Source organism: Electrona antarctica (genome assembly GCF_951216825.1).
Source record: "Electrona antarctica genome assembly, chromosome: 19".
NCBI classification, from domain to species: domain Eukaryota; kingdom Metazoa; phylum Chordata; class Actinopteri; order Myctophiformes; family Myctophidae; genus Electrona; species Electrona antarctica.
Window position 1 is genome coordinate 494,823 of NC_136800.1, and position 21,548 is coordinate 516,370.

A 21,548-nucleotide genomic window follows, 5' to 3' on the forward strand; every position below is an offset into this window, starting at 1 on the left:
TATAGTTTCACACTCACTCCAGAGGGCCACTATAGTTTCACACTCACTCCAGAGAGCCACTATAGTTCCACACTCACTCCAGAGAGCCACTATAGTTCCACACTCACTCCAGAGAGCCACTATAGTTCCACACTCACTCCAGAGGGCCACTATAGTTTCACACTCACTCCAGAGGGCCACTATAGTTCCACACTCACTCCAGAGGGCCACTATAGTTCCACACTCACTCCAGAGGGCCACTATAGTTCCACACTCACTCCAGAGAGCCACTATAGTTCCACACTCACTCCAGAGGGCCACTATAGTTCCACACTCACTCCAGAGGGCCACTATAGTTTCACACTCACTCCAGAGGGCCACTATAGTTTCACACTCACTCCAGAGGGCCACTATAGTTCCACACTCACTCCAGAGGGCCACTATAGTTTCACACTCACTCCAGAGGGCCACTATAGTTTCACACTCACTCCAGAGGGCCACTATAGATCCACACTCACTCCAGAGGGCCACTATAGTTTCACACTCACTCCAGAGGGCCACTATAGTTCCACTCTCACTCCAGAGGGCCAATATAGTTTCACACTCACTCCAGAGGGCCACTATAGTTTCACACTCACTCCAGAGGGCCACTATAGTTTCACACTCACTCCAGAGGGCCACTATAGTTTCACACTCACTCCAGAGAGCCACTATAGTTCCACACTCACTCCAGAGAGCCACTATAGTTCCACACTCACTCCAGAGGGCCACTATAGTTTCACACTCACTCCAGAGGGCCACTATAGTTCCACACTCACTCCAGAGGGCCACTATAGTTCCACACTCACTCCAGAGGGCCACTATAGTTCCACACTCACTCCAGAGGGCCACTTTAGTTCCACACTCACTCCAGAGAGCCACTATAGTTCCACACTCACTCCAGAGAGCCACTATAGTTCCACACTCACTCCAGAGGGCCACTATAGTTTCACACTCACTCCAGAGGGCCACTATAGTTTCACACTCACTCCAGAGGGCCACTATAGTTCCACACTCACTCCAGAGGGCCACTATAGTTTCACACTCACTCCAGAGGGCCACTATAGTTTCACACTCACTCCAGAGGGCCACTATAGTTCCACACTCACTCCAGAGGGCCAATACTGTTCCACACTCACTCCAGAGGGCCAATACTGTTCCACACTCACTCCAGAGGGCCACTACAGTTCCACACTCACTCCAGAGGGCCACTATAGTTCCACACTCACTCCAGAGGGCCACTATAGTTCCACACTCACTCCAGAGGGCCAATACTGTTCCACACTCACTCCAGAGGGCCACTATAGTTCCACACTCACTCCAGAGGGCCACTATAGTTCCACACTCACTCCAGAGGGCCACTATAGTTCCACACTCACTCCAGAGGGCCACTATAGTTCCACACTCACTCCAGAGGGCCACTGTAGTTCCACACTCACTCCAGAGGGCCACTATAGTTCCACACTCACTCCAGAGGGCCACTATAGTTCTACGAGCTTGTAGGTCTGCTATTTTTGAAAAATCGTGAAAATGCAGCACAAATGTTTTATTTCAACGTCAGGCCTAAATGCCTAAATGGGATAATATGCCAAAAGTGAACATTTGGCATTCAAACTGTCATCATGTCTTCCACTGCGGCATCTGAAAATGTATCGATTGTGTCTATTCAGCAGAAAAACAATCTGTAATTTAAGTAACGTAAATTTAGTCCATAAAGGAAACAACAACTCAAGTCCCCCCCCCCCCCCCCCCCCCACACACACACTTTGGAATTGACTGATTGATTAAATCAACGCCTACAGAGGGGGACTGCGGAAGAAAACTACAGCATCTTTGCTCGATCCGGTGTATTTACGTCCATGTGACGTCCATTAATATGCATTGTCCTGTCCAAATAAACAAATAAAGTAAAAGTAAAGGGGTATCTTTCCGTTGTCTATCATAAAGACTAGGATTTACAGTACAGCAGCAGCTACCACTAAGTTTACGACACACAGTGGACCACTGGACATCTGACTGACCGACACACTGAGCATTAGCGACACATGGAGATTAAATAGTCCCATGGCAGTGTTTTAAGACTAGAGAATATAGTGAATATTTGATGACAGCGAAAGGAGAGAGATAGAGATAAGAGAGCAGTGTTGTTTTTGGCAGCAAATGTTCATCGTCTCTTCAATAGTTTTCATTTAGTTTCAGTCACATTTCAGTCACCTGGAATGTTTTAGTGTTAAGTCTAGTTTTAGTCGACTAAATCTACAGTTGATTTAGTCGACTAAAATGTATTTTGGTGGGCCTTGATGCCATCGTAATGACTGTTTTTACACTTGCTGAAAAAACAGCACCGATATACAAGCTCACAACGCGTCACGCTGCGACGCGTTGTGAGCTTGTAGATCGGCTATTTTCAGCATGCAACCAAGTGTGAAATGACTTATACTGGATCTCTTGTCCACTAGTCCCTTCCTAACATTTTAGTCTAGTCTTTATTTGTTTATAACTAAGTATATTTAGTCTTAGTTTTAGTCATCATAGCTTAGTTTTCATTTAGTTTCCATTTAGTTTTCGTCAGTGGAAAAAGGCAGTCAACGGAACATTGCATGTTAGCCAGACTATGATTTACAGTTCAGCCGCAGCTACCACAAGTTTACGACACACAGTCCCATGGCAGTGTTTTAGACCAGAGAAGGTGAATATTTGATGATAGGGGCGGCGGTGGCTCAGGGGTAGAGTGTCTGGATGGTAACCGTAAGGTTGCCAGTTCAAACCCGGGCTCCCCCAGAGCCCGTGTTTACTGTCGAAGTGTCCTTGAGCAAGACACTGACCCCCTAATTGCTCCCGATGTGCTAGTTGGTGCCTTGCATGGTTTCCGCTGCCATCGGTGTGTGAATGGGTGAATGTAATGCACAATCTCTGTAAAGCGCCTTGGATAAAGGCGCTATATAAATGCACCATTTACCATTTACCATTTATGACAGCGACAGGAGAGAGGGAGAGCAACGTATGGGAGAAAGATAGAGACAGAGGCGTATCTACAATACGGCGAGGGCAGGCGTCCGCCTGTCCAAATCCATTTTCCGCCTGGCCAAAATCCAGACAATGAGAAAAAAGAGAGGGCAAAAACAAGACCTGAGAACTATTAGTGGACAGCAGACTGGCCGTTGCGCATTGAGTGCGACCCTCAATCACCCATTGGAATGTAAATGCATGCCTTTCAGCCTTTGTATCCTCTCTGTACCTGTATCAGTGAGTGACAAATAAACCCTCTACAAAGGGTTGTGTAGTTGTCTGTTGGTTTGTATCATTTATGTTGTTCTGTAAAAGTGGTGGTATAGGGCTTGTTTGTTTGTGTGTGCCTCGACGGAGTGGGCGGTAGAGTTTCTGCTATCTGCGCGCTGGTTGTGGTGGGCCGGTCTGGGCCAAATTCACGCGAAAATGACCGGGCCGAATTTTTGTCCCAGTCCAGCCCTTGGTATATCTCTTTGAAAACCTTTAGTGCTACGATTGTGCGCGGGGGACGACGACAATTAACACATCTTGCCTGCCCAAAATGTAATTCCTGGAAACGCCACTGGACAGAGAGAGACAGAGAGAAGTGGACTCACAGATACTGAGGAGCTGGGTGGATTGGTGCAGTATCCGGAGGAGGGAACGGAAGCCACGGACCACCTTCGACCGTCCGCTCTGTAGAGAGACAAACACAATAACATTACATGACGTTTCAGTGGATTGGTAAAGAAACCTGGAAAATCCCCGTCATGCGACACTCCTCAACCCAGGGACGTGCAGAGAGGTTAGAGAGGGGCAGGGGCTGAAATCCCGTAAGAGGGCACTTTTGGACCAAAAATTAGCGAAAAATTAGCGAAAAATTAGCGAAAAATTAGCGAAAAATTAGCGAAAAATTGTGCATTCAATTCTTATTTTAAACTTGGGTGTCAGTAAAAAAGGAACATCACAGGTGCAGCATGGTGACTGGGCATTATCATGTTTGTTTTTAGTTTAGTTTTTTTCTTCCAAAAATGATGTTTTAGCAAATTCAACAAGGCGGAACCAGGGCGGAATGAGGCAGAAAGAGCCTGCTGGTCAGGGACTATAGCCTCGGAAACCCAGACGTTTTTATTTCCAGGGAGGAAAAAAAAAGTCTAGGACCGAGTCCACTTCAATTCGGGCATAGAGTAGCGCAAACGTCGCTCACTCTCTGCCGATTTCTGATCGTCTGCACCAATGTTAAATTGACGGACACGCGCACACATGTACAGTTGGAGGCCATCGATATTGTCCTTTTCTTTTTGCTGAGTTTTGCGTGATCTGCGCAAAAGGACAGTTAACCCATTTTGGGCGGGAACCCCTTTTGGTGTTTTAAACATTATGTTATAATTTAGCTATTGAAAAATAGCAGATCTACAAGCTCATAGCGCGCCACCGAGTGGCGCGCTACGAGCTTGTAGGTCTGCTATTTTTGAAAAATCGTGAAAATATTTATTTCAGAAAACTGGAGGATTTAGAAGGATTTTTTAAAATTTTGAGGTCAGGCCTAAATGGGTCAAATGATAAGGGACAATATCGGTGGCACCCAACTGTACACACACACACACTCCTCTCTTAATTAGTCTCATGTCATGCAGCTGCGTGTAGTTGCTGACACAATGGTGAATTGTAAGCGGTAACGTGGTAAATGGCCGTTGTCTTTACCTTTCAGTACGCGCCAGGTGACTATGTGGATTCAAAGCAGAGGCAGAGGCAGGTCAGGAAGGTAGAGAACGACACACAGATTGAAAGAAAGAGAGGGAGAGAAGAAACAAACAAACAAAGATCAGAGTCAATGCTGGGCTCAGTGGGCTGTTGAAACACCTGTCAAGCTGCACTTCTCATACTGTAATACTTAGCGATGCACCGAATATTCGGCCGCAGAAAATATTTGGCAGAAAATATTCGGCAGAAAATGGCTAAAAATGCATTTTCGGCCTATTCGGTTTCGGCCCGAATTGGCAGAAAATATATCACCGAATAGTGTATGCAATTAATGCATTCAAAAGAGATGAATAAATGTTTTATGGACCCATAATAGTGATTATTATTTAAGTTAAGTTTTGCCATAAATCAGGTGGCTTTATGGTATACGGCCATGACAGCAATGGTAGGAAAATAAGATATAATATTAATCATATTCGGATATTCGGATATTCGGTTTGAGCCACGGAACCACCATTTGACGAGGCTTAAATTGAGGCTTTATAATCAATTTAGCCTCATCAATATTTTGTTTGTCGTTGGATAAGATATTGTCCAACAATATTTCCATGCTGTATTGATGTTGGTACCATAGGAGAGAAAACAGGCAAACGTTGGTTAAAGTCAACGACTTCTTGTAAATTAAGTGATACAAATGGATCCCAAATGGACCCTTACGGGTCCATTTGGTTTAATTTTACACTCTCAAGAGTTAACCCATTCTGGGCGGGAACCCCTTTCGTGTTTTAAGCATTATGTTATACTTTAGCTATTGAAAAATAGCAGATCTACAAGCTCATAGCGCGGCACCGAGTGCCGCGCTATGAGCTTGTAGGTCTACTATTTTTGAAAAATCATGAAAATGTGTCGCAAACCATTGAATATATATTCTTTCATAGTGAACGTTTTTAACTCAAATTGTTGCTTCTGGGGGGGGGGGGGGGGGGGTAGCCTGGCTTGGCCAGCCAACATCAGTGAACCCTCGCTATGAGTCTGGCCGCGCCAGGCTAGGGGGGGGGGGTCCCTGGAACAACATATTTTGAGATGTGGGTCGGCGGCCAATTACATATAATTCTGGGGCTCCTTGACATGAAATAGTTTGAAATAGTATTTCTCTTTTACATTTCTACCCATATTTAGAGGAATATCTCATTTTAAACACTAGGAAATGTAAAATGTAAAATGAGCGGTTGCTTGCTTTGCCGCTATTAATATTAAGTATCGCATCATTCGCATGCATAATCGCATTTGCTTGATTGCCTGCCCTAGAAGTGACAGAGAGAGAGAGAGAGAGAGAGAGAGAGAGAGGTGACGGTTCCTCGAATGAACATATAAAACTTATACACGTACGACATTACATAGGCCTATCTGTTTCGGAACGGTTCACTTCACTCATTTGGGTTTGTGTGCGCACTGCAGCAGTTGGTTTCGATTGCGTGACTTCCTTTGCTCGGCGGCGGTACCGCACACCCAAAATAGCCGGTCTACAAGCTCACAACGCGTCGCCTGCGACGCACTGTGAGCTTGTAGATCCTATAATTCTGTGTGTGCGCGGCCACGTGCTCGATTAAGAAAGATTCAATGCAGATGCGCTCATTGCGCTGATGACGGCCAGGTTCAGACTCAGAGCCTCAGAGGGGCGAGAGGGGAATTGTTTTAACATGCAGTTCAGGACGGAGAGGAGAGGACACTTTTCGGTCAAAAAGGCAGGGGCTCTAAAGCCCCCTTCCATAAGCACAAGATGAACAACAGAACAAGCCCGCCGCGCGATAATTGCGCTGAAAGCGTGAAAACAAGACTGCATGTATTCAGCAACATACCATACATACTATACTCAAAGGGGCATTTCACCCTTTTTGCAAAAAATATATATATATATATATTTAAATGACGTTTAGAAGATTTAGAACACTTTCTTTTGTCTTCATGTGTGTAATATGTGGGTTTTAGATATTTAGTCCATGATGTCATGGACACTGGGCTCACTTCCTTCCTGGACTACAATTCCCATAATGCTTTGGTGCACTGCTCCTCCTTGTGGATAGGGGGAGGGCTGTATTACTGAGACAAACATGTAGTCCAGGGAGTAAGGAGTGGTGAGCCCAGTGTCCGTGACATCATGGACACTGCTAAATATCTGAAACCACATATTACACACATAAAGACCCCCAGGAAAGTGTTCTAAATCTCCTAAACATCATTAACATATATGTTTTTTGCAAAAAAGGTGAAGTGTCCCTTTAACATTCATTCATTCATCATTCTAGGTGACAATTTCGGCTACCAAAGTTTTTTTTTTTTAAGTAGCCGAAATAGCCGATCTACAGGTTTGCGTGATCTGCGCAAAAGGACAGTTAACCCATTTTGGGCGGGAACCCCTTTTGGTGTTTTAAACTATGTTATAATTTAGCTATTGAAAAATAGCAGATCTACAAGCTCATAGCGCGCCACCGAGTGGCGCGCTACGAGCTTGTAGGTCTGCTATTTTTGAAAAATCGTGAAAATATTTATTTCAGAAAACTGGAGGATTTAGAAGGATTTTTTTAAATTTTGAGGTCAGGCCTAAATGGGTCAAATGATAAGGGACAATATCGGTGGCACCCAACTGTACAAGGCGTAAGTGGTTAATCTATACTTGTCACAGTTCACACATTCCTGTCTTTAACCCGTTTAAGACTGAGAACAGATTCTACAATTTTCTGAAAAACCCATGTTTCTATATCAGTGGTTCTCAAACATTTTCATGTCAAGGACCTCCAGAATTATATGTAATTGGCCACCGACCCCCATCTGAAAATATGTTGTTCCAGAGACTCCCCCCCCCCCCACTCCCCCAGAAGCAAAGATTTGAGTTAAAAACGTTCGCTCTGAAAGAAATTCTTTTTCAAAGACTTTGCGCCACATTTTCACGATTTTTCAAAAAATAGCACGAGTGCCGCGCTACGAGCTTGTAGATCTGCTATTTTTCAATAGCTAAAGTGTAACATAATGCTATAAAACACCAAAAGGGGTTCCCCGTCCAGAATGGGTTAACCTCCTTCTGATTCCCCCGTCTCATATCGGCATCGTGGCATCACTCTCGAGGACACATGTTGACAGATTCAATATGCGATCACACGTGTGTCAGGTTAGCGCCTGGTAAAACCAAGCGCGCGTTAAGCTAAATCGATGGAGGACATATTGATTTTGGGAAGGGTTCTGTGTTTGGATGGTGTTGTTGGCCAGGGAACCAGGAGCTTAGTCCTGTTAATAGATTAGTTTATTAAAAGGTGTGTGTGAGACTGTGTGTGCGACGTGCGCGTGTGTGTGTGTGTGCGTGCGTGTGCGTGCGTGCGTGCGTGCGTGTGTTTTGTACACACGACTAGTAAATCCACTAGTCGACCTTGTTGGTACTATGGTTGACTAGTTGATAAGAAAACTTTTTTTCCCCCCGTTTTTGTAGACCTCAAGATCAGCTAGATTATAGTTATAGTCACCAATGTACACAGTTTTTAAATGTACAACTACCTATTTTACATAATAGGTACAGTGGCGTTTCCAGGAATTACATTTTGGGCAGGCAAGATGTGATAAATGTCGTCCCCCTGCACACAATCGTAGCACTAAAGGTTTTCAAAGAGATATACCTGCCAGGCGAGTAGGATACAAAGGCTGAAAGGCATGCATTTACATTCCAATGGGTGATTGAGGCTCGCGCTCAATGCGCAACGGCCAGTCTGCTGTCCACTAATAGTTCTCAGGTCTTGTTTTTGTCCTCTCTTTTTTCTCATTGTATGGATTTTGGCCAGGCGGAAAATGGATTTGGACAGGTCCTCGCCTTATTGTAGATACGCCACTGAATAGGTAGGCCTAGTTAAACAACTAGTCGACTAAAACTAGGCAACTAGTCAACTAGTAAAAAGCACACCCGTGTGAAGTAAGTGGTGCAACTCCGTGTGGGGGTCTCCGGGGGGGGGGGGGTTCCAGACCCACAGGAACGCACCCAGGGTGCCGGTCCGATTCCGGCGAGCCGCCCCGCGTCCGAAACGGTTGAGAAATGACAGAGTTACCGTGTGGGGGTCCCTCTACTGTACCCTCTACTGTACTGTACTGTCACTGTACTGTACTGTACTGTACTGGCACACCCGAAATCACCATATATACAGTTAATATGTGCGTGTGTTTGTGTGTGTGTTAGATTGCGCACAGGTGGTGAAAAACAACCATGCTGTTTTCGTGCTCAGACGCACCCACCCAGCCACCCACCCACCCAGCCAGCCAGCCACACACATAGTCACTTAAGGAAGTGGTTGCACCACTTAAAAATCACTAGAAGTGAAAGCCCTAGCGTGCGTGTGTGTGTGCGACTGTGCTTGCGTGTGTGTGGTCTGTTTCATAACAGACCTACGTGGAATCCAGCATGCGTTAGTAAATGTAATGCATGACTTCAGTCACCAGGTTTAGGTATTATTAACCCATTCTGGGCGGGAACCCCTTTTGGTGTTTTAAAGCATTATGTTATACTTTAGCTATTGAAAAATAGCAGATCTACAAGCTCATAGCGCGGCACCGAGAGCCGCGTTATGAACTTGTAGGTCAGCTATTTTTTGAAAAATCGTGAAAATGCGCCTCAAGTCTTTGAATATATTATTACAGAGTGAACATTTTAACTCAAATCTTTGCTATCTGGAAGGTCCCTGGAACAACATATTTTCAGATAGGGGTTGGCAGCCAATTACATATGATATTGGGGGTCCTTCACATGAAAGAGTTTGAGCACCAACTGGCATAGAAACATAGGTTTTTCCGAAAAACTGTCATATAAGACATTTGTAGCATCGAACTTAGTTCTAAATGGGTTAAGGTCCCTGCGAGCTTAAAGAGGAAGGGGCGTACAGTACAGTACATTAAAGTGGGGGAGCTGGGTGGGTGGGCTAGGGTGAAAAGCCACAGAAAACCATGACGTTGTGAGTCAGACTGTTGGAAATCCTTCTCCGGTCAGAAATAGGCGTGCAATGGTTAATCGATTAGTCGCAATCGAATTGATTACAAATGAGTTGCCAAGCATTCCTTAACTAGATAAAGTACCCCTCGAGTCGGGGCACAGGTCTCCACCAGGGCAGGTCAGGTTGTGGCCTCCTGGTGGCGCTATAATAGGCCAATGTGAAAAAGGGTGCCATTTCTTCTCACCGCCTTGGATGGCAATTGGATGATTTGAGGCATTTTGTTCCAAAAAATGTGTTTCGCAAAAATTCCACCTGTTGGTGGCGCTATAACAGGCCAATGTGAAAAGGGTGGGGATATATTCCTCAGCTTAAAGTCTTGGGTGAATTTCTCCAAATGGCCATTCTTAAGTTTGCAAACATTCCTGGTTCTTTGCAGTAATACGATACATATTTCCCATTTCGTGAGAATGTTTACGTCCAAAAAGTAAGTGCATAACCCATTTTGGGCGGGAAACCCTTTTGGTGTTTTAACTAAGCATTGTTATACTTTAGCTATTGAAAAATGGCAGATCTACAAGCTCATAGCGCGCCACCAAGTGGCGCGCTACGAGCTTGTAGATCTGCTATTTTTGAAAAATCGTGAAAATGCGGCACAAGTCTTTGAATATATATTCTTTCAGAAGACTTTTTTTTAAATAAACAGCCAGGGGTGTATATTATTAGGCTGTGAATAACAACCAGCGCCGCAGCAGCAGCTCTCAAAAAAGTGCCGGCGCAGCATCTGTCCCAACAACACTGGCAGCTTAAAGAGCCTCAATAAATTCAGATGAGTCATGCGGCTTTGTGCCAAGCGAATGCTATCAAAAGATGCCCCCATCTCTGAAGCCTATGGTGTAGTAGTACTGTCCAGTGCTGTGCTTCAATAAAACAGAATATCGGAGTAGAGGGAATTTCAATCATTAGTCATAAACTACGTCCCATGATGAAACACTAATGGGCAAATTGGTAAATCCTGAAGCATTTTGCTGTACTTACAAGTGAAATGCTTGACATGTTAGTACTGGAGTCAAACATCGTGTTCTTATTAACCCCCTTGTGGCTATTGACGTAATTGACATAATGAATCAAAAAAGCCATCATAACCGTTGACGTAAATTACGTAAACGTTTTATTCCCTATAATCGGGGGCTTAACCCTTAGAAGAGCAAAGACGCCAATTGGCGTCTTCATCAGAATTCCGTAAATGAGCAATGACGCCAATTGGCGTCTTTCTCTTTTTTGATTAATCTAAACATATTAATATGCTCCGAAGCGCTGTTTAAATTCCTGAGCTTATATTCCAACTACATTACCCAGAAAACCCGTGTCACGTGACACACGTGTACGTGTTGCCATTGGAAGCTGGTCCCACCCCCTGTAAACAGTGGGGGCAGAGGGAGTCTTCATAGTTTTCATTGTTGCCTGTTTTGCCGTCTCGCCCGAGCGATTTTCTAGCAGAAAAAGTTGAAAGCAGTACTATTTATTTGAGCGAGTTTTGTGGTAGTAGTATTGATCCATACGCGTCCCAGTCGCCTTCTCCAGGCGGAGTAGCCCTGGTCCAGTGCTTACAGCGAGACTCGCTGCTCCCTCCCTCCTTTTTTCATTGTCTCCCCATCGTCGTCCGATGAGCTATACCGGGAAACCATTGAAGAAGACGATCAACCCGGAATGTTTTGAGGTAATCTTATTGTAGAAAATGCCCTTCTATAGTGATCAGAAATCATAAGATGATCGCTACAAATAGATGCTTGGATAATTACTACTACTAGTCAGATCATGACGCCAGAATGACTCACCACGATGGCCCCCAGCCATTAGCCAGCACCAAAGGTGCTGGCTAATGGGGGGGTTGGTGTCGGTCGGTGCATTGGTGCTGGCTAATGGCTGGAGGGTGGTGTCGATCGGTTGGTCGGTGCAGTACAAATGTATCGTAGCAGGCATGCACGCATGGCAGTACAAGTATTTTATATTGTAGCGTGCCTTATAGGCGATCTGATCTTTAGAGTAATGTTCGCTCCTTTTATTTACTGTCTACAAAGACGGAGAACAAACATGCATCGTTTACTGAAGCAACGCGTGGTTGTGATGACCTTGCTACAAGGATCGGAGGGGGGGCGGGGAGTGAAGCTAACAGTAGCGTATTATATAAGATCTGTATGACGTTTCATTGACGTCTGAGCTTGCATGATAATCGCATTCATTGTATATTGTATACAATCATGATTGTACATTGTTTAGTGTGTCTCCGTGTGATGATGATGATGACGATGATGTCAGATAGCCTACGTCCCCCCCCCCCAACTGGCTATTGGCCGGGCTGACTACAGCTAAATGTTTATTTTTATATATTTAGAACTGGCATCAGATGAGGAGGAGGATGATGATGATGATGATGATGAAGACGAAGAGTCAAGACTGCGATGGAGTTCTCCGACACTGAACCGGATGCATTCATTCATTTCAGTTGTTGTTTTTTTTAAATTTAGCCTACACACACACACACCGTCAAGAACAACTGGAATGCAGTGGTTTGGGGACACTGGGGAGTTTGGGGACAACTGTTTTGTATGTAGGCCTATTTATTTTCTGTAATATTTATTATAATTGTATTATGTTAGTAGTCATAAAAAATAAAAGACGCTTTTACAATGAGTTAGACCTGTCATGGCTATTTTGTTCACTATTCTGAGGTTTATGGTTTGACTAAGCGAGTTTCAACTGTGATTTACTCTGTAACGGTAGATGGTAAGAACCCAATTTTTTGTTATAATACAGTATACATTCAAGTCTATATTTTGATACATATCATGGGCACAAAGTCATATCAAAACAATGTCCTTGGATGTGTTTTTTATCAAAACTGTTTCTTCACAACAGGTTTTTGAGATACATGCATGAATAGACAAGGTACTGGTAAGACTATGTAAACATGGTATATATCAAAATGTGCGTTAGAATGTCTAATTTTACCCCAAAAAAGAATTGAGTTTATATGATGTTCCATTTCAGAGCTAGGGGGACTTTTAGCTGGATAGGTCAGATTGATCATGACTGACCATGCTATTTATAGATGGCAAAATATCTACAGTGGTACATGTGAGAAACTTTTTATTTTATTTTAATTGAACTAGACAACTCACCCTTTAAAATGAGATATTGCATGGCTATGTACGCCCAGCAGAAAAAAAGTTATTTAGAAAATAAAACTTCAACCGGGCATAACTTTTTTTGTTGTCCTAGAAACACTACCCAGTGTAAATGCAGGCTCTTTTAAATGGCTTCCAACACAAAAACTAAACATTTTATCAACTCAGTTCATTTTTTTCCTGGAAGCAGACAAGCCAAGCTTTCTCTGAAGGTCTTTCGTTGTCACACATTCACAACAGAGAATTTTCAATAAATCATTCAAAAACGCCATTCTGCCATAGAGAAGTCCACAAACTATATAGAAATCCTTGAAACTCTCAAAGAGTTAATGGAGAAAAATGTAGCAACCTTTAGCTTGCTTGACTAACGGCCGATGTAATCTACCTAAAACCGGCTGAAATCCTCGCGTGCACGCTCTCGCACGCACGCACGCGCGCTGTCTTTTTGTGCATCGCTGCGTAAAATGCGATATTTGGGGCTTGATTAGAGCTATATTTGACTTAGTTATTAAAATAAACGATGATAGCTTAGCATCCCGGACATCCGACTGTGTAACACAGTGGAGAAAACTAGCGGATGTTGTGATCACGTGGACAGGAAATGACATCGCCAGATTCGCTCTATTTGGTCAAAATCGGCATAATGGTGACGTTACCGCCACCATCAGGACTGAGTATAATACTATAGGATTACCGTGTTAGAATGAGATATAGTGTGTATGTCACGGATTTTTCTATTGGCATTAAAATGACGAATTAAACATATGAATAGTGCAGGTAGAAGGCACAATCCACTGTTAAAATAAAGTCATTGGTCAAGGAGCAACGTGCGTGAATCCTGCCAAGCTAGTGTAGTTACAGTTGGAGGCCATCGATATTGTCCTTTTCTTTTTGCTGAGGTTTGCGTGATCTGCGCAAAAGGACAGTTAACCCATTTTGGGCGGGAACCCCTTTTGGTGTTTTAAACATTATGTTATAATTTAGCTATTGAAAAATAGCAGATCTACAAGCTCATAGCGCGCCACCGAGTGGTGCGCTACGAGCTTGTAGGTCTGCTATTTTTGAAAAACTGGAGGATTTAGAAGGATTTTTTTCAATGTTGAGGTCAGGCCTAAAAGGGACAATATCGGTGGCACCCAACTGTAACAAGTGATTAAGCATTCAAGTTATTTTCTAGTGTTCTGCTTAAACCATTTAGACCTGATGACGATTCTACAAATGTCTTCTAAATCACGACAGTTTTCTGAAAAACCCTATGTTTCTATGTCAGTCGTTCTCAAACATTTCCATGTCAAGGACCCCCAAAATGATCTGTATTTGGCCGCCGACCCCCATCTGAAAATATGTTGTTCCAGGGACCCTCCCAGAAGCAAAGATTTGAGTTAAAAACGTTTGCTCTGAAAGAATATATATTCAAAGCTTTGCACTACATTTTCATGATTTTTCAAAAATAGCAGACCTACAAGCTCGTAGCACGGCACTCTGTGCCGCGCTACGAGCTTGTAGATCTGCTATTTTTCAATAGCTAAAGTATAACATAATGCTGAAAACACCCAACAACATGGGTGAAATGCATCGAGAAGTGACAAGAAGAAGCACAAGTGGACTGTGGTATGATGCATGAATTGTTGTTCCGTAATCACAACATATCCAAGTAATGTGTGTGTGAACTGACTTCCTGCTTTAATTGGCTTGACAAATGCCACGTCCTGTGTTCTGTGAGTGGCCCTCGGGCCTTTTGGCTGCTTAGGCATGCCTCATATATTCTTGTTTCCACTATAGGTTGGAGAAAACACCAGCTAGGGCCTTGCTCATGCTCAGACATTAACCCATTTAGACATGAGGACGATTCTACAAATGTCTTCTAAATCTTGACAGGTTTTCTGAAAAACCCATGTTTCTACAGTATGTCAGTCGTTCTCAAACATTTTCATGTCAAGGACCCTCAAAATTATATGTAATTTGCCGCCGACCCCCGTCTGAAAATATGCGGTTCCAGGGACCCCCTAGAAGCGAAGATTTGAGTTAAAAACGTTCGCTCTGAAAGAATATATATTCAAAGATTTGCGCCACATTTTCACGATTCTTCGAAAAATAGCAGATCTACAAGCCCGCAGAACTAGATCTGCTATTTTTCAATAGCTAAAGTATAACATAATGCTTAAATTCCTCTAACCAAATATCAGGGATTATTTTTTCTATATTTTTGCAAATTAACAGATTATTTATTAGTGTCACCAATAGGCCTGCAAACTTGCCCCCCCCCCCCTCCGCATTGAAAAGGTGACTAAAAATAAATGACAATAAAATACATAAATACTATAAAACATACTCTAATGCACTCGAGTGGGCTATTACTTCCTTATCATCATACTATAATTCAGTCAATGTATGAATGTGTGTCTGTGTGTCAGAAACACTGCCGTAGCTCCTCACTGCCTGCACCAATCACTCCCACTTTTCACACAGGCATTGACCATAATAATATGGGGGTCTTAACGAAGCCCCTTTTCCAATTTAACAAATTATAAATTAATAATGAATTTATTAGTGAATTAAAAATGTGAAAACGCACCCAGGGTGCAGTACCCCCTGCGGGGTGGGGGGGGCAATATCTCACAACGGGTAATGGCTAGTGGGTTGAGCTTCAACCTCTAGTTGAATATTTTTGATTGAATACTTTAATTAGACGGTTTAACGTCTTTCCATTCTGATCCATTCTAGGTCAGTTGGACTTCATGTGTCACGTTTTACATTTTGAATGTGGCAGAAAATGGGTGGAAAATACCTCAAAATGCCAAACCAGCATATTATTCGACTCATCATCACATTTATATTTCTTATTGACATAATGTTTGCTGAGATAATTCACATCACAGATCTAATATCAAAGTGATCCCAAAATTCCCAATGCTGTTTTTAATTTTGAAATACCCCCCAAATCTAAATCTGATCCACTTGGACAGGGATTAATGCACGTCATATCATAGCATCGTGCTGCTGGAAAAGGGCCCAAAAATGTGCATGTCTACCGCAGAACCCTGGTGTCAAGCTTCCATCACTGCTGATCGTTAAAGAGTGCCACAATTTTTGTATTTTTCCAGTTTTTCATGTGTCTATGAGGTGACAGTACTTTGTATTTAGGGTTTCTTCCTGGAGGCTGAACCCTTGACAGTCAAACGGGCCAATGAAATAAACAGTAATATAGTGACATCACACTATCAGCCCCTCCCCTAACCCCTCCCCCTTTATCATACAACTACAGCTGTGGGTGCGGCTTCAGTTCAGGTGGATCACCACCCACCAGGCAAACCAGGCATACTTAATGAACTGGTGGGCGTGTCCACATAAAAACAACATTTTAACAAATACTTTTTTGAAAAAATGATACCTTATATAACAATAAGACCTGATGATCATGTTTTAGGGTGGAAAAAATTCACGGCACTCCATCTTTAATATAACTTAATATAACCAATAAAGGCCTTCAACTACTGCAGAGTAAATCACAGGAATGAATCCCTATTGTAACCTTTTCCCACTAAATACAAAAGCCAGATGTGAGTGTATCTTTTTATTGGGAGTTTTGACCACTAGGAAAGGGCATAACTGTCATTGACAGACCAAACAGATAAAGCAAAACTGAGTTTGAGTTTTTTTCATACCAGGTGCTGGGAGGGAGAAAACAGCACAGGAGTTGAAACAAGAGAAAGCCGTTGACTTGGTTCTTACCTGCGGGCAAATTGGAAGTTGGCCGAGCTGCTGGCAGAGATATTTCTGGGGCTTTCCGAGGGACTACTGCCAGCTGGAGAAACACAATACATAAACCGTAAGAAATGGCCAAGATATTTTCCAATGGTTTGACTTGTTGTTTGTCTACATGAGCTGCGGATTCCTGAATGTCCTTAAGTTTTCATTCTACCACCCATTCTTCCCCAAATGTAGTTGTTCCCCCAATCGGTCCCCATCACTGGTGACCCCTGAAAGATAGTGTGTAGACCAGGGGTTCCCTTGTATTACCCTTGGGTACTTGTATTGTACCACTGGTGGTACTTGTACCACTGGTGGTACTTTAGCCCCCCCCCCCCTCATGGTACAACAAGAGTTGCCCAAAAAAAGGAGAAAAAAGGGACAAAAGTGGAATGAAATATTTATATTACTACAGGTGGTTCTTCTGACCGAGCGATTGGTTGAAATAGGCTATCCAGCCGTGCTGAAATGGGCATGACGGCACACCTAGCCGTTAATAGAACATTTGAGAACGGATTAAGAATCACGTTAGAAATATCAGTTGTGCCGATGAGTTTTGTCAGACCATTAGGAATGGAACAAAAAGGGCAGGTCCTTCCGTATAAAAAGGTTAGGAATCTCAGGTGTAGAGACAACTATGGAGATGCCAGCCAATTACTTTCTCCCGACAGTGAGCCCCACCCCGCCCCCCACGGTTTACGCGACCCACCAATAGAGATGGAGTCATCAACCTCGAGTCCCCACCCCGGGGATCCTTCATGCATCATGAAGGATTCATGCATTATTGACCTATACGGACGGTGCTTTGCCACATAGTCAACTGGCTGACTGTCCTTTAGTTAATTGCCAGACAGGGGGCGGGCGCCGCATTAACTAAATTAATTAACAGCTGATTAACACACTCACAAATTACTGTAGTGCCATCGAGCTTCGCTGGTTGAACAGATTCAGCACACGAGTGGCGTTAACAGATTGCACTTGACCTCCACACACGTTCCACAATACACATTAGGCAGGCAGTACCCACACGACACCACTGTTGATTTGTTTGTATTAGGATCTTAAAAAAGTGTGGTTTCTATCATCAATCATCTCAAATAGCCAGGCATTCCGTCTGGCATCCATTACATTACAGTCTGCCATTCATTATGTTCTATTTTTAATTATGCCAAAAATAGAATGAATTGGACAGAGGACTGTGTCTTTCTCTGGTAGTTGAACAATAAAGAATACTGGTGACGTCTCGTTTGGGGCCAGATCAAGTCAAACCAAGACTAGTCAGATCTGTCCCAGAATATCACCTGATGTCAACCAACACAAATGGATGAATCAGAGAGAGTCCAATCAAAGCCAGATCAACTTCAGTCATATCATTAACTAGTCGGATCGGGCCCCCCAATAAGCTATGTTATGTCAACTGGTGAAGACGAAGATCATCCCCATATGGGCTGTGATCTGGCCTAGTCCTGAACGTAAAGATCATCCCCATATGGGCTGTGATCTGACCTAGTCCTGAACGTAAAGATCATCCCCATATGGGCTGTGATCTGGCCTAGTCCTGAACGTAAAGATCATCCCCATATGGGCTGTGATCTTGGCCTAGTCCTGAACGTAAAGATAATCCCCATATGGGCTATGATCTGGCCTAGCTAGTCCTGAACGTAAAGATCATCCCCATATGGGCTGTGATCTTGGCCTAGTCCTGAACGTAAAGATCATCCCCATATGGGCTGTGATCTGGCCTAGTCCTGAACATAAAGATCATCCCCATATGGGCTGTGATCTGGCCTAGTCCTGAACGTAAAGATCATCCCCATATGGGCTGTGATCTGGCCTAGTCCTTAACTTAAAGATCATCCCCATATGGGCTGTGATCTGGCCTAGTCCTGAGCGTAAAGATCATCCCCATATGGGCTGTGATCTGGCCTAGTCCTGAATGTAACGATCATCCCATATTAGTCCTGAACGTCACCGGGGTCACCGAGGGTGTCATCATGACGTCATCATGACGTCGTTTGGTTTAGATCAGTGGATCCCAGGATTCCTTTTAGGGGGTTCCATATGGACCCTTACATAGTGTACAAATGGAACCAAAGGTTCCATTTGTATACTCTGAGAGTTATGGGGTCCTTGAAATAAAGAAATACTAAATAAACTTTGATAACCACTGGTTTAGATATCAGTGCAATCCTCTCCAGACTCTCCAGATTTTCATATAAACAGCTTCAAAAGCATAAACCTATAAGAAACCATTTTGAGAAAATGCATACACTGACACCACGGCGCGTAAACAGCGCCTCAAACTGTGACTCTGCCCACCCCCGGGGGAAGTTGTGATTTGCGCTCGTTCACTGCAATGCAATTTGCGGCATTTTCAAAACAATATTGAGCAGAGTAGCGATTATCAAACGTATTTGCAATGCCATACGTTGAAAGATCTGTTGCCCGTGGACAAGGCACGCTACCTCCGCAAGTTAGATAGCATCGGCATAGATGTTTGTCCGTATGTGATTAAGGATTGGACCAAGTTGCATTGGCAGCCATAGAAAATTCTAGCGTGGTGTCAGTGTATGCTTGCAAATACATTAAAACAAGCAAACAGAGTATCTCGCATCTCATAATCAATTGCAATGAAAACGACAGCAACACCACAGCAGACAAGGTGGTGCTTACATGTACTTGTTGTGACAATCCCCATTCAAAACTATAATACCACACCCAAGTCATACTGTATGTAGGACACTAAAAACAACCTCATCTAGTCCAGTGACATGCCAGAGAAACAACAACCCTTAGGACTGCTTGTCTTGACATGGCTGCCTGTTCCCTGTTTATAGTTCTCTGCATGCATAAATAAATAAATAAATAAATAAATAGCAGAGATTAAAATAGGGTGCATTTTGCATCCCAAAACGCAGTTTATAGTTAAGGGACGCAATAAAACAACGACCTCTGAATCCACGGGATGCACTACTGTACTCGGCATGTACAGTAAAAAATAATACACGTAAAATAAAATAAAACTTCTGTTTTCTACATGAATATAACCACATTATAATTATGGGAGTTAAATGCTGCAATTTGTAAAAATGACAAAATATGACTCCTAACGTCACTGAAGTACGGGGAAGCAGCGTTTTGCTTCTACGGGCCGACGGCGTGGAACAAACTCCCACTGTACCTTCGACAGGCAGCCTCTGTAGACATATTTAAAGCGCAACTCTCAAGACCCACTTCTACACTCTAGCTTTTAATTGATCTTTTAATTTTTTGTTATTCATGTCCTCACTGTATTGCATTACTGCTCTTGTTTTTTAATGTTTATGCCTTGCTTTTCTTTTCTTTTCTTTTCTCCATTGCTCTGTAAAGTACTTTGAGCTGCATTTCATGTCATGAAAGGTGCTATACAAATAAAGTTTTATTATTATTATTATTATTGAAGTGGGACTCATCAAATGTCCCTGGGACTCATTTCTAAAAGACCATCCCTGCATCCCCGGGACTCATTACATTGAAAACCTATGTTACATCACTGAAATAGCATGCAGTGTGTGTGCAGAGCCACAGACAAACACCCCATATTTACCTGTAGCAAGTGGGAGAGGTGACAGAGGTCTTGAGAGCGTGGGCGAAGGCGTTCCAACTGCCAGGCTCCTCCTTTTGTTATTACGGGCGCTATGCGAGGGGGGGGGGGGGAGAGAGACAGAGAAAAGCAATTACTTTAACCCATTTTGACCTGAGGACGATTCTACAAATGTCTTCTAAATCTTGACAGTTTTATGAAAAACCCCATGTTTCAGTGGTTCTCAAACATTTTCATGTCAAGGACCCTCAAAGATATATGTAATTGCCCGCCGAGCCCCGTCTGAAAATATGTTGTTCCAGGGCCCCCTGAAGCAAAGATTTGAGTTAAAAACGAATACGAATATATTCAAACATTTGCGCCACATTTTCACGATTTTTTAAAAATTGCAGACCTACAAGCTCGTAGCGTGCACTTGGTGGCGCGCTATGAGCTGGTAGATCTGCTATTTTTCAATAGCTAAATGATAACATAATGTTTAAAACACCAAAAGGGGTTCCCGCCCAAAATGGGTTAAACAATGTTATTAGACTGCGTGACATGAAAGCCCAGAGCGAGCCTAGATGCCTGGCAATAGTTTTGTTTTCATTAACAAATTGCGATTTTTTTTTTTTCTTCTACAGATAAAGTTGCCACTCTTCGCGGTAGATTTCAGCAAATGTTTGTGGCATTTTCTTGAAAAGGCCAATTTTGTCTTCTAGATTGAGGACAACAGCAGCACTGTCGATTGCTGCCCACATGGTACAATCTGAAAAACGATAAATAAAGTTGTAAAATAAATAAAATAAGGGGTGGGGCTGGGGGAAGGAAAAGCTAGTTGTCAAGGACTGTGACAGTGTTGGCTCTATAACAAAATATCTATATCAGAAAGTGCAATTACATAATCATAATAAGTGGACAACTATATTCAACCCCAATAGAGTCAGTGCAGTGGTCTATTGCAGGGTTCTCAACGTTTTTGGCCGGGGACCCCCGGAAATGCTTTGGCAATGTATCGGGACCCCCGCCCCGCCCCCTCCCGACCCCCAATATAAATTGACTGCTACAATAACCTTAAACCATTTTGGGCGGGAACCCCTTTTGGTGTTTTAAGCATTGTTATAATTTAGCTATTGAAAAATAGCAGATCTACAAGCTCATAGCGCGCCACCGAGTGGCGCGCTACGAGCTTGTAGGTCTGCTATTTTGAAAAATCGTGAAAATAAAATTTATTTATTTTTTTTTTTTTTTTTTGAAAATAATTTGGGGACCCCCCTAAAATAATTTGGCGACCCCCCGAGGGGTCGCGACCCACGGGTTGAGAACCCCTGGTCTATTGCAGGGGTTCTCAACGTTTTTGGCCGGGGACCCCCGGAA

The 21,548-nt window shown here is 43.2% G+C and overlaps 1 protein-coding gene across 4 annotated transcripts in view; it reads right to left on the reverse strand.

The window, feature by feature from the left end:
• Positions 1-21,548, reverse strand: part of mast3a (microtubule associated serine/threonine kinase 3a) — an 89,909-nt gene that overhangs the window by 58,811 nt on the left and 9,550 nt on the right. For 3 of the 4 annotated variants that reach the window (XM_079529558.1, XM_079529557.1, XM_079529556.1), the window contains 4 exons: positions 20,196-20,284; positions 16,592-16,664; positions 4,711-4,731; positions 3,624-3,702 (listed from right to left, as the gene is read on the reverse strand). In XM_079529558.1, the coding sequence (XP_079385684.1) occupies positions 3,624-3,702; positions 4,711-4,731; positions 16,592-16,664; positions 20,196-20,284 (262 nt within the window). The remainder of the gene's footprint in view (positions 1-3,623; positions 3,703-4,710; positions 4,732-16,591; positions 16,665-20,195; positions 20,285-21,548) is intronic. The other variant, XM_079529559.1, reaches the window with a different exon arrangement.